Genomic DNA, 13,539 nt, shown 5'->3' with positions numbered 1-13,539 from the left:
TATATATATATATATATATATATATATTTTATATGTCATAAATATTTTAAGTCCATTTTACGCACCTTTGCCTATTGTGTTCGAATGATCATGTGACCGACTGTACTTGTGCCTCGACTCACGACTGCCCTTTCTGTTGACAGCATTGGTTGCCATTGGCATGGGCAATCTCAGTGTATCGGATCCGTCCTGAAAAGTTGCGATTGCAGAGCCTTCACTGTGCACCTCACCATCTTTGAACGTCTTTAATCTCATCTTTGTATTCACTGGTCCCATTCGAATGTGTTGAAGGTTTGAGCGGGCGTTTTATTGGGTTTGATATGATTGCAGTTCATGACACTAACGCTTTTTTTTTGTCTCATCAACTATCTATATAAACCATAGGTCTGTATATATGGTAGTATATACTACAAAGCTGTGCTAGTGTCACGTCGATTTTAAAGTATGCATCTGTCGCATGCATGTATGTGTCGAACGAAGTATTTATCATATGCATGTATTATACTTTCTAGCAGGATATTGTCAGAAGAACAGACGTGTTCTGCATCCACAGGCTACACAGTATTCGTCTACGCATTCTAAAGCTTTTTGAAATTGCTGTAATGGATTTTACCATGTATTTACCTATCTTTGACTTGTCTACCCCCGTCATATTTCATACCAACGAGTCTGTTCGCCGTTGCATCGTTTCAAAAATATCTGTAGGTTCGTGTAACAATTTATTAGCAGCAGCTCATTCAGTGGTCACTGATCAGTCATTTCCTTTCACTTTTACTCTACTTTGTCTAAAATAATATAATTAACTATTACTGGTGGCAGTGGTGGGTATCACTGCATATTACCATACATTCTAAAAACATGCACCAAGCAATAAACATGCACCAAGCAATAAATATGCACCAAGCAATAAATATGCACCAAGCAACTCATCAGTGAGCGTCGTTGACTCGTTGCCACACAGGTTTTGTCACTTGTTGTAGGCGTAGCTGTTGTTTTCAGTTTTTATCCACTCGACAATTGATTTCAAAATAACGACACTTGAAAACCAATTCGAGGTGATCGGATTCTAATGTTTGAAATGTGTATTAAATGTAAATTTGGCTGTGGCTCTGGAACAGTTTTAATTTAAAAACATACAGAGTAAAAATAAAATACAAATTAAACATATCTTTGAAGTAGATTTATTCAAAGATATGCCTTGTTGACAATCACTTCGCATCTATTGGAAGAGATAGATCCTTTTCTGAGTCATCAACATTCATCATGTCACAGTCGTCACACCGTCAGACGTCAGTCCGTCCCAGACTTGAACTGAGGTCTGAGAACTCTTTCTGAACTCTGAAGTTTCAACTTTCAACTATGCAGTGTGGAGTGTGGACTCACTCTGGGGGCTGTGGAGTGTGGAGTGTGGAGAATGGACTGTCGCTGTGGCCTGTGAGACTAGTCAGACTACGAGCAGGTTTGCAACTCTTTAGTCTGCCGTCGCTCTGCTCTGTGCTCACTGGTAGTTCTGCACATTATATAATATATAGTGCACTCCATTTTTTTTTAAAACAAATATAGTGGCACTGGTCCTCTCAGTCTCTCTCTACTGCCTACACTCTACAGACTCTAATAAATGTCTTAAGTCCAGACTCCAGAGTCCAGACAGTAAATATGTATGTATTTAGCAAGCACAGCAGTGTCCAGTCTCCAGAGTCCAAGGTCCACAGAATTAAAAATATTAACACGTCCAGGTCCACAGCCCGGACGACTCGTCAGTTCTTGTAGGAGTGTAGGGTCACCTCTGGGCGGCTGACCACCTCTGGGTGTGCTCGGCTGGGTCCTGGGAGGCTGGGACCTGAGGCTGGGCCTTGGGAGTGAGTTGGGCGTCAAACCTCTATTAGTAGTATATAGTAGTAGAGGACTGGGCTACTGGTGACCACCAGCTGGGACGCCCGCTCTGAGCTGGACAAGTGGACTTATGCCTCTTGTGAATTTGTGATATTTATTACAAACCAAATCTCACGAGTCAAGACTCTCACAAGGAAGTTTATTTGAGTGGCTCTATCATGTGAGTTTACCATGTTTACCATATTTCTCATGTGGTTTTTGGTGGACTGTCTGTTTTAAGCGACATCCCAATTCAAAAATTATAAATAGAACAGTAAAGTTTGATTTTTCTAAAAATAGACCAATCCGCGTGGCTCCTTATTTCCCATTCGTTACCAAAAAAAATAAACAATTCTCTACACCTGGACTGCTGGGTGCCTTTGGTGTGTGTGTGTTTGATGGCAAGTTTCTGATGACATATTCTGCCACTGCTGTAAAGCAAATGAACCGTGCATTTGTAGACTCACACACGACCACCTAATTTGTAGTTATCTGTCACATATACACACGCAATCATGCTCCGCGTGCTTGCCGGGCGATCCGCCACCATCTTAAGACCACGCGTAGTACAATGTATGTGGATGTACAAAAGTATTATTTAATATCCCACGTTTGTGTAGCAAAAGTACGTACATATCCAGATATCCATGCATATCTATATATGTATATAGATACATTAGTATATATATATATATATATGTTGATATACATATATATATAGAGCTTTAAATTTATACTTGTATTATATTTTATATACTTAATCTATATATATATATATATAATTGAATTTTTATATAAATATACATTTATGTATCTATATACATATGTATGTTTATATTTATATATATTCACGTTTCTAGTATTGGCTAAGTTTATGTGTATATATTTATATATTGGTATATGTATATTGACGTATATTTTCTGTGACAAACTCTTTACTATCTGCATGGAAGCGGTGGTATTTCGTCATACTTCGGTGTCTCTCCTGCTTCTCACTCTACACACACTCGTTCTATCTTTACCTCTACAGCTGCTCGCATCACCCTTGTGAATGCACAACGTACATATGTCGATTTCAGTCGTGACAAACCCCATGTCAACATCGGTACCATTGGTCATGTCGATCACGGAAAGACCACCCTGACCGCTGCCATCACCAAGGGTATGTTGTTTATAGTGTATGTATATACGTTTTATAGTTATATAGATATATAGTTGTACAAGCATTTATTATGTACATATGCATTAGCTTACTACAAGCATTTATATATATATATATATATATGGGTGTATGTGCGCGTGTCTGTTTCTATATCTGTATTTGTTTGTCGCCTGTCTAGAAGTAGAGTGCTTGAGATGTATCACAAAATCTCTATGTACAGTGCAGTTGGCGCATTAACCAAATGTGCATCATACTGTTTTACGAACCTGATATGGTCCGCTGTTTGTGGTGCGTCAGATCAACCCATCTGTTTTCTATTGTTTCCGTGTATAGTAAGGTTGTTCCCCATCTCGTATATCGGAGAGTGTATCTATACACCTGTTGCCAATGCTCATCAGCATGAGTGGTCTGCAAGTTTTCTGGTAGTATTGGCAGTGTTTTTCGAATGCTACCAATGACATACCGCAGGCTGGTCTATCTCTACACAAACGGTTAAGTACCTGTGGGACTGGTTGTGGGCGTACTCGCTATGAGACTAACAACATACGATATAGAATGCGACTAAATTATAGTACTAATATACACGCGCTCATACTGGACTGTAGTGGTATCATCCACCACTTTGTTCAATACAGTAGTAGCAACCTTTGTTCTGAACCACCATGTAGAAATGATTCGCAGAAGGAGCTGGGGATCAATACTCGCATCGCGATCGCAAACATGCAAAGTATATCGACATGTCATGATAACTCTATTATAATACCCTTGTAACTCTATCCTAATGCCATTCTACTTAATTGTACATCCTTCCTCAACAGTCCTGGGAGAGCACAACGGAGGTACCTTCATGGACTACAACGACATTGACAAAGCCCCCGAGGAGAAAGAGCGTGGTATCACCATCGCCACAGCCCACGTCGAGTACGAGACCGACAACAGACACTACGCACACATCGACTGTCCCGGTCACGCCGATTACGTCAAGAATATGATCACTGGTGCGGCGCAGATGGACGGTGGTATCATGGTTGTGGCCGGAACGGACGGACAAATGCCCCAGACGCGCGAGCACTTGCTGCTCAGTAAACAGGTGCGTGGTGTGGCAGGACCGGGCGTGCGGTTCTCGAATCGGTTAGTGTGTGTGTTTAGAGACGTACGCGCTCATGCTGCTGAGTACATTAGTGGGTTGGTGGGGAAGTACAGGACCTTTAGAGTACTGGCACTTGCTTTGTTGTTAGTATATCAGTTCGGCGTGTGGAGTGCGTGAAGATTTTAGTCGCTGGTGCGGCACCGATGAGTTCGGCTGTCATCATTGTGACTGGTGATATGGATATCTGTTCAGCCTTGGACCCATATTCTTGAGCGGTAGGTAATTCCAGACAAGGGCTCGGTAATCCTGGGACATATACCCCAGATCTGTGAGCACTCCTTGCTTAGTATTTAGTATCACACCGTAGAGGAAAGGATTGGCAATCACAGATGCTGGCGGCAAAGACTGCCATCGCCCTTTGCACGATCGAATACATCTGCTTGATCTATATTTAGAATGGTTTTTATTGGCCGCCGTAAGCTACGGCAAGTGGGTTGTCTGCTTCTCATTGTCAAGATTAGTTTGACAATAGTTCCTATTACACTACGAGCCGAACAAACTCTATCCAACTGTTTCTACGGGTAGAGTGCGCGCGAGATTGCAAAGCAGCTCGTATCAACACAATTTGTGGACTATGTGAAATACGCCTACTGCAGTCTCACCAACCGATGCTGTATTCTTCCTCATAGTACCGTTCTTACCGGTTACTCTACTATCTAATTATATACATTTTTTTCTCTTTCATAGTACCGTTCTTACCGATTACTTTACTATTGCTTTATATACATTGCATAATTGTTTATTGTATCCTTGTTGCATGGTTCTAACTAAGCTGCATTGTTCACTCCTTCTCATCCATGGTATTCCTGTTCTTCCTACTGGTTACCTACAGGTTGGAGTAGATAAGCTAGTCGTCTTCATCAACAAAGCCGACATCGTCGACGACGAGGAGATGCTGGAGCTCGTCGAGATGGAGATGCGTGAAACTCTGACCGAGTACGGCTACGACGGTGACAACACACCCATTGTGCGTGGCTCAGCCTTGTGCGCACTAGAGGGACGTGAGGATAAGATGGGCAAGGACGCCATCATGGAGCTTATGGCTGCTGTGGATGAATGGATCCCCACCCCCGTGCGTGACCTAGATAAGCCGTTCCTTATGCCCGTTGAGGATGTGTTCTCTATTGCTGGGCGTGGCACCGTGGTGACTGGCCGTATCGAGCGTGGCAAGGTGTGCATGGTTAGGGTTGGGAGAGTGTGTGTGTGTGGGGAATGTGTGCAAGTACGTTAGAATGGGTGAGTGGGCTCTGCGCAGATGTGTGATGAGTGTTGGGTGTTTAAACACACCGATAGCTTGGGTAGATGGAAGCAATAGCAGCGGACGTTGTGGCAGTAAGTGTGTCTCCCCCCACGTGTGTGGTGGTACAGTACATCGAACGATTGCAATGAAGACATTTGAATTCCTCGTTCCGTATCAGTGGGCAGCAGTTCGCGCTGTTCTGTCTTCTAAGCCGATCGTATTCCCGAATGAGCAATCTGTCCTTGAAAGTCAAACACGCTGACTTGCACCCGAGATTCTTGTATGAATACCTCCACTCAGAGTTCGGTTGAACTTCACCTTTCAGTCTTCTCGAGCGAGCTATCTTGTTCATAGGTCATACGCTTTGCCTTGTGCGCGGTTATACCTCGTTTACGCCCACACTTTGTTCTGTACTGCCACATGGATATACACGATCACGCAACACACTAGTCAAGTGCGATAGCTAACTGCTGGTCTATGACATAGTGCCCACATGCGCATGGTTTGTCGATTGACTCCCAGATCAACGTGTGTCTGGCATTGCCGCACTTCAATATACGTCCCCTTCTCGTCACAATGTGAGCCTTTCCAATCCTCAACCCACATTCTCATACTTCATATATGGTGACTCACATTCTCATACTTCATATATGGTGCGCTCAGATCAACAAGGGTGAGGAAATCCAGATCGTTGGTAACGGCTCTGATCTCAAAACCACTGTCACTGGACTGGAAATGTTCCACAAGAACCTGGAGCAGGTATGTGACATACTGTGCAGCAAATGGTTTGTATTCAAGTCTGCTCGAATTGCACACCTAGTCTGTACACGTGTGTGTGTTTTGCATGTATATATGTAGGGAAATCATAGATGCATGCAATAGAGCAAAAGCTTGATAGACAAGGGCAACTATCGAGTAGTGGCACCGGGAGAAGAAACTATGGCCAACGGCTAAGAAACCTGCTATCTGGGCTCTTCTGGTTCATACCTATACGGATTGAAATATTTGCAGTACGTGACCGGTCTAGTCTATATATCGTTGGCCAACGGCGAAGAAACCTGCTATCTGGGCTCTTCTGGTTCATACCTATTCGGATTGAAATATTTGCAGTACGTGTCAGGTCTAGTCTATATATCGTTGGCCAATGGCGTGAGAGCGGGATTTCTATTTTAGGCTTATGTAGGTAGCGTTCCTATTTTAGACCTATGTAGGTATCCTCCTGTGTGTGTCGAGTTTGGTTGTCTTGCACACAGCCGCGGCACTCGATTGCAATGAAGGCATTTGAATTCCTCGTTCCGTATCAGTGGGCAGCAGCTCGCGCTGTCACTGCCTTCTAAGCCGACCGTATTCCCGAATGAGCAATCTAGTGTACTATGCAGTACAGGTTTAATTAATAGGCAATCTAGTGAATTATACAGTACATAGTGTCGTGGCAGCGATGCAGGCTTGACATCCTTTGCACACACTCACTCCCATGGCCATATCCCGGCAACAGTTGCCGTTCCCTTCTCATTCATATAACGCCCCGTGTTACGGCGCACCAATCACATGGTGTGCACACGATCAACAGCAATAGACACATCCTGTACCAAATGCGATTCACAGTCACCTGCTGAAGCGACTATTACGGGACTATCTAGCTCACATCAGAAGGAAGCGTAGGCTGTCTACGCTACCTTTTTAGCCTAGTTACACGTGTCTTCTATCACCTGTTACACATGTCTTCTATCGCCTCTCCCTCACCACAGTCAAAGCGGGATGTCGCTCACAATCAACGACGAGTGCACTATAAAATATTGCTAACGGGCACACTCAGCCATATCACCGGGCAATGCTCACAGTCACAGATCACTCTCTATCACCAGCTAGTACTGATTGTCATGTCTTTGTCACATACCATCCCCTCGCAGGGTATTGCCGGAGACAATCTCGGCGCTCTTGTGCGTGGTCTTAAGCGTGAAGAGATCACGCGTGGTATGGTCATGTGCGCACCCGGCACCGTCACCACACACAAGAAGTTCCAGGCCGAGGTCTACGTGCTGACCAAGGATGAGGGTGGTCGACACACGCCATTCGTCAACAACTACAGGCCACAGGTGCGTAGTATGTCGTGCTAGGTGTTGTCGTGTGCATGTTTATCTAGCTGTGGTACTACTCGTATTGGGAGTTGTCGTGTGCATGTTTGTTTAGTTGTGGTACTACGCGTATGGAGAGAGAGAGCGTTACGGTTCAATTACGGAGCTATTTATGCGAGTTGAGCGATGTGTTTGGGCTTGAGACATGGCATTGTGCACACATGCGTGCACAGTCTTGAATTTTCCGTGTGGAGAGACCTTGTGTATAGATATGGGATGGTTTTTGCATTCCACCTGGCGCGTGTTCGTATGCGCACACGTGTGTATGCATATGCACACGGCACCTGATGAGGTGGCGATGTTCGTACTGTCCCTAGATCAAGGGAACTGTTTATGTCTGCACCGTGCTCTGCTACACTACCCCCCAGATTCGGTGCAACAACGGTTTATACATTGTTTGTATTAGTGTACTGTCGTTGCTGTTGGGGATTTAATGTTCCGTGTATATCGTTGTTGGGATATATAGCATCGGTGCAACAACGGTTTATACATTGTTTGTATTAAGAGTATTATCGTTGCTGTTTGGAATTTAATGTTTCGTGTATATCGTTGCTGGGATATATAGTAGCGTCTTTAGGATTGGCGGGTAACAGACACGCCAAGCGTACTACTCCGTTGCCATGCAACATACGTCATGGTTAGAGCCGGCCTTCGTTCCAAAGACTCGCATAGAGCAATTAACACTTGGCTGTATATGAATGGCCTGTACATTTCTCGCCACTCTACCCTCGCATACACTGGTATACTCGTCCTATGTCATTCATGAGAGCTATCAGATGCATGCGAGTATTCATTCTCATAGTTTTCTAAGTAGATGGTATTCGGTGTCCGTGTGGTGCTAAGCTCAGTATAGCACTCACCTTTGACTGACCTATGGCAAACCCCCTGCAGATGTACTTCCGCACCGCCGACACCACGTGTTCCGTAACTCTTCCCGAGGGCACTGAGATGGTGATGCCTGGAGACAACACCTCATTGGTAAATCATATCATGGTCTTAACAGTCCTCACTCAAAACTACCGCTCCTTATGAAATGCAAGTGCACGCGCTAATAGCATACACATGCCGGCCTGTCCGTTCATACGGGCGTGGTGTGGGTGGCCTGTGATAGACGTGGACTGGCACGTATCCAAAGTGTATCCTATCCGACAGTGACTGTGTGTGTGGCACTGTTGTAGTTGGTGTGTTTCTGCACTACATACACACAACAATCGAGTCGACCCAATGCGGGGGCTCTGTGATGGGCTGCGCGCACGTGAGGGCATAACGCTCCTGCACCTTGCGACGTGTCATGAGTGAAGTGTGTCGAATATAGTGTTGAAAACGTGGTATAGGTGTGTCGTATCACACAAAGGCGCGTGCGCAGACATCGCAGTCTCCATTGCCCCGCATACGTGCACACGCCAGCACAGGTTGTGTCTGCTCCAGTAAGTGCAAAACTCGTACCCGGGCACTTAAATTTACGATACTGAATGATGTTTTATTATCTGATCCAAGACTTTATGTACTCGACCGCTTATTAAGAAAGGTATGACTTCTGTGCTCAGTCAGAGAATCTGCAAGTAAGTATTTTTTTTTATCCTGTAACCATGGCATCTACCCACTCTAAAACTATACCTTGTTTACGTAACAGACTGTGGAGCTGATCAAGAGTGCCCCCATCGATCTTGGTATGCGTTTCACCATGCGTGAAGGTAACAAGACCATCGGAACCGGAGTCGTGACCAAGGTGATCACCTAAATATACCTTGGCAACGAATGAATAAAGTATACTTCTATCCGACATTATTTTTTTTATGAATATATATGTATATAGTTTACTTTGTATTGAATTAAGACATCTTCAGTACATTTTACGTTGTATTGAGTAAACACATCCTTGGTATAGTTCCACTGTATAGAGTTAGCATATCTTTAGTATAATTTACTTTGTATTGAATTAAGACAACTTCAGTATAGTTTTACCCAATAGAGTTACCACATCTTCAGTATAATTTATGTGGTATTGAGTAAACACATTCTCAGTATAATTGCACTGTATAGAGTTAGCATACCTTCAGTATATTCTACTTTGTATTGAATTGAGACATCTTCAGTACAACAGAGTTACCACATCTTCGGTTTAATTTAAATGGTATTGAGCAAACACATCCTCAGTATAGTTGCACTGTACTGGGTGCTGTACTCGATCCGGTGTGACTATTCAAGTTCAACTGCTATGGACGGAACGACCTTAACAGAGGGGTTTGGTAACAGCTGATCTTCATCACATTGGCAACTCCTTAGTAGGTGCCGCCCATGGTGTCTAGTATATATATATATATATATATACTTACTATCTATCTATCTATATATATATATACATATATATATATAGATAGATAGATAGTTTTGGTAAAATGGTCATTTATTTATTTTAGGGAGCGGCGCTTTGTCTTCCAGTTTGAGCTGATACATTTGAACTTTTCTCACTGGCTGTCTCGACCAATTCGTGTGTCACTCCAAGTTCGGTACACCTGTGTATGGGACGACACACCTCGCGACTCTGCGATTGACTAACGTAAAAGTATTATTTAGCATAGTACTCCATACAGGAATTGATTCCCTGCATGCACTAAGCGTGTGTAGAATTATAAACTCCTTTAAAGTGTGTTTCAACACTTGTATAGCGCTTAACTATTTATATATACACGTGCATATGTATAGATGCTGTATCGATTTAAATATTTATATATATACATTTATATGTATAGATGCCTAAGTGTATCGGTCACTGCTACTACGTGTTCAAAGCAGCCGCCATCCTTCTAATCTGAAGATCGCCCATGAGTTCTGGGTCCAGTTGTTCGATGGAGAGACCCTTTTCGTTCGCCAGATGGAGCAGGCACACGAATGAGATGGGCACAGACACATCTCGCGACTGATTGGTAGAGAGTGTGCTTTGTACCTGTTGACAGACACTCTGCGGATGAAAGACCAGGGACGATGGAAAGAGATACATTAGTCCACAGTAGAATGCGGGGAGAGACAGGAAACGGCCAGCGAAATTCTCATTGGAAGCTGATATTATCTTGCACGCACGCACTCACACACACACACACACATATATATATATATATATATATATATATATATATATATATATATATATATATATATATATATATATATACTATATTGAAGTAAAGAAGATCGGCCGTATGAATGAGACTAAGAAGTAGACCAACCACGCAACCAAAGCTGTCAACCATGTGACACTTCGGGCCCAAACAAGGGACGCAACAGCTATCACAACACCGTTAACGCATTGATCTGGAACGTCAGTTGTGTTACATACCGGTGAGAGTTTTCCAGATGCTTAGTGGCCACCCACATTGTTGACTCGTACGCAAACGATTACAAGACTACTATGCATACACGTACACACGCATTCACACCGTGTCACGGTTGAATACGTACCTTGAAACTTATATCTTGGCCTGTCTGGTTGTTGTCGGCCTCATTCTCTTTGTTCTGATCACCGCCTTCGGCCTCAGGTGTATCATTGGGGGGCTTGTCGGTGTTGATTTGGCTCCAGAGTTTCTTTTTCAGCATTCGTACGTCCACCTGCATTGGGGATGGTAGTGTATGTCAATGTATACATAAACAGGAAAAACCCCCAGGGTAGAATATGAAATGATACGAATGACACTGATCGAAGGATACGCGATGTCGCTATATATATTTATAGATATATATACGCGCTAAATTTAGTCGAACTATTGACGTTTATGATACATACCAATGCATTTTGTTGCTATCATACATATATACACTCCGGATAATCTTGAATAGTACGTCTGATGTAGGTACATACATATGTAACGTATTCCACGAACGCACACATATGAAGTTCAGTGGATGTGGTACCTGTTTGGCTGTACGCGCATAGCCAATGTTTATCCGTCCAACCGTCTTTGGCGGTTCCACCAGATCTAGGTCGTCGAAACCCTGACAGGGTTTTCGAGAAAATAGGACGAGGAAAATTGGTATACCTATTTAGTAGCAAAATTATGCGAGTGCTATTGACGCGCAGGCTTGGGAGATAACAGAGGTCAAAGAGGTGTCATCGTTTCATAGTCGAACGGTACAATACGCCGTAACATATTTGCTAGCCTCTGAAACGGAGATCAATGATTAGTCACTACGTGTATCGAATCAGAAGGTCCAGATATTCCCGATTTGAACCGTTACAATATATCCTGCCCTGATTTGGCATTTGAACCCAATCCTAAAACTGGCAAACCCCACCGACCAAGTGCAATTAAGGATGACTGTCCACCCTGATGTGACCCTATCCAGATAAAGTCAGTCTCACACTTGTATGTGGGAGTACTACGAAGTATCTTGCATATTTAGATATACCTAACCAGTCAAATCTCAAAGTAACTCAACGGGACTATGTGGTATTGGTACAAACTATCGTCCACACTCACCCGCCCAGCTAGCCCTGTAATTATTTAATACACTTATATTTATATGATTTATACAAGCAACGTCGCTGCTGCAACTAAACGTGCCACCTACCAGGTCAAACTTAGGCAGTCGGTCGACTCTGATGTGATCCTGTACATCCTCTGTAAAGCCATCGAAGCCGCTCACATCGTCGTCATCATCCATTCCTAAGCCCATCATACCTGGACACGGGATTAGAAACAATATAGTGTGCTCAGAGAATATAGTGAGAGAATATAGTGTGCTCAGAGATTAGAAACAATATAGTGTGCTTAGAGATTAGAAACAATATACTGTGCTTAGAAGGACAGGAGAAAAGGTGTGCAGCACTTTGGTTACATGGGTCGATCGCAAAACTAGTAATATACATACATATGTACATACATACGCACATGCATACAAGCGCACATGTATACATACGAACTAACAAACAAACAAACATACATACATACATACATACATACATACATACATACATACATACATACATACATACATACATACATACATACATACATACATACATACATACATACATACATACATACATACATACATACATACATACATACATACATACATACATACATACATACATACATACTTACTTAAATACATACATACATAAATACATCCGGACACTTTGTCAATGTATATACCCCAGTCTAAGCCAAAGTCTAAACAGGAGCCTGCGTTGATATATGTCAGGGCGATAGATAGATATACAGAAAGCCAACGATGCAAAGCCAACGATGCACAAGAGTAGTAGCAATACACGCATATCGCAGCTCTGATTATTTTCGTCGTTGCCAAAGAAACCGTTCATCACGAGCATACACATTTTTTTTGCATAGCGTTATGATTTTCGTCGTTGCCATAGAAACCGTTCATCACGACCATATACAAGAATATTTGTATAGCGATATGATTTTCGTCGTTGCCATAGAAATTGTTTATCATGACCATACACAAGAATATTTGTATAGCGTTATAAACACTTATGTCTGATAATTATCGTCGTTGCCATAGAAATTGTTCATCATGACCATACACAAGAATATTTGTATAGCGTTATAAACACATATGTCTGATAATTATCGTCGTTGCCATAGAAACCGTTCATTATGACCATACACAAGAATATTTGTATAGCGTTGTACACCCATATGTCTTACCATTATCGTCCTTGCCATAGTCGCCCTCCCCGTCGCCCACATCTCTGCAGTAGTCATTGTCTCTTTGATTGTCATAGTTGTATACCATCGTGGTCGTGCCCAGCACTTGGTCTGTGGATGTATGTGTGAACGCGTTAAAAATTATCCGAACGCGTGTACAGGTCATAACCCGTTGAAGGGATGAGGCTATGCGCAGGTGTGATAAAGAGTGCCTGTTCCAAGTGGAAGAAAGCCTGTAGTCGCTAAAACAGGGATTGCCATGGTTGTACATCATAGTAGGTGTACTAAGCACTCGGGGTCTGTGAGTGATA

At 42.9% G+C, this 13,539-nt stretch overlaps 3 protein-coding genes across 3 annotated transcripts in view; 1 reads left to right on the top strand and 2 right to left on the bottom strand.

Moving 5' to 3' along the window:
• SARC_02734 (hypothetical protein) overlaps nucleotides 1-834 on the bottom strand; it is a 15,852-nt gene extending 15,018 nt beyond the window's left edge. The window contains exons 1-2 of the mRNA XM_014303501.1: nucleotides 625-834; nucleotides 66-266 (exon numbers count right to left, since the gene is read on the bottom strand). Coding sequence (XP_014158976.1) covers nucleotides 66-266; nucleotides 625-652 — 229 coding nt within the window. The 5' untranslated portion in view covers nucleotides 653-834. The remainder of the gene's footprint in view (nucleotides 1-65; nucleotides 267-624) is intronic.
• Nucleotides 835-2,309: 1,475 nt separating this feature from the next.
• Nucleotides 2,310-9,344, top strand: SARC_02733 (elongation factor Tu). Its single transcript, XM_014303500.1, has 8 exons — nucleotides 2,310-2,445; nucleotides 2,903-3,034; nucleotides 3,853-4,124; nucleotides 5,017-5,355; nucleotides 6,088-6,183; nucleotides 7,335-7,520; nucleotides 8,451-8,537; nucleotides 9,193-9,344. The coding sequence occupies exons 1-8, from the start codon at nucleotides 2,388-2,390 to the stop codon at nucleotides 9,298-9,300; spliced, it is 1,278 nt and encodes a 425-aa protein (XP_014158975.1). The 5' UTR covers nucleotides 2,310-2,387; the 3' UTR covers nucleotides 9,301-9,344.
• Nucleotides 9,345-10,267: 923 nt separating this feature from the next.
• On the bottom strand, nucleotides 10,268-13,340 carry SARC_02732 (hypothetical protein). Its single transcript, XM_014303499.1, has 5 exons — nucleotides 13,229-13,340; nucleotides 12,126-12,235; nucleotides 11,469-11,549; nucleotides 11,019-11,165; nucleotides 10,268-10,521 (listed from the first exon to the last, which is right to left on the bottom strand). The coding sequence occupies exons 1-5, from the start codon at nucleotides 13,314-13,316 to the stop codon at nucleotides 10,339-10,341; spliced, it is 609 nt and encodes a 202-aa protein (XP_014158974.1). The 5' UTR covers nucleotides 13,317-13,340; the 3' UTR covers nucleotides 10,268-10,338.
• Nucleotides 13,341-13,539: the final 199 nt, after the last annotated feature.

The sequence above is a fragment of the Sphaeroforma arctica genome, assembly GCF_001186125.1.
Source record: "Sphaeroforma arctica JP610 unplaced genomic scaffold supercont1.126, whole genome shotgun sequence".
Taxonomy (NCBI): Eukaryota; class Ichthyosporea; order Ichthyophonida; genus Sphaeroforma; species Sphaeroforma arctica.
Note: the sequence above shows the minus strand (reverse complement) of the source record. Positions and strands in the feature narration are given on the sequence as shown.

Excerpts from the sequence above, each read along its gene's own strand:
- SARC_02732 (XM_014303499.1), bottom strand. The coding sequence starts at position 13,316 with ATGGTATACAACTATGACAATCAAAGAGACAATGACTACTGCAGAGAT. Across the intron at positions 11,550-12,125 it reads GACTGCCTAAGTTTGACCTG|GGTTTCGACGACCTAGATCT; the intron begins GTAGGTGGCACG and ends AAACCCTGTCAG. Across the intron at positions 11,166-11,468 it reads ATGCGCGTACAGCCAAACAG|GTGGACGTACGAATGCTGAA; the intron begins GTACCACATCCA and ends TCCCCAATGCAG.
- SARC_02733 (XM_014303500.1), top strand. The coding sequence starts at position 2,388 with ATGCTCCGCGTGCTTGCCGGGCGATCCGCCACCATCTTAAGACCACGC. Across the intron at positions 2,446-2,902 it reads AAGACCACGCGTAGTACAAT|CTGCTCGCATCACCCTTGTG; the intron begins GTATGTGGATGT and ends TTACCTCTACAG. Across the intron at positions 6,184-7,334 it reads TCCACAAGAACCTGGAGCAG|GGTATTGCCGGAGACAATCT; the intron begins GTATGTGACATA and ends ATCCCCTCGCAG.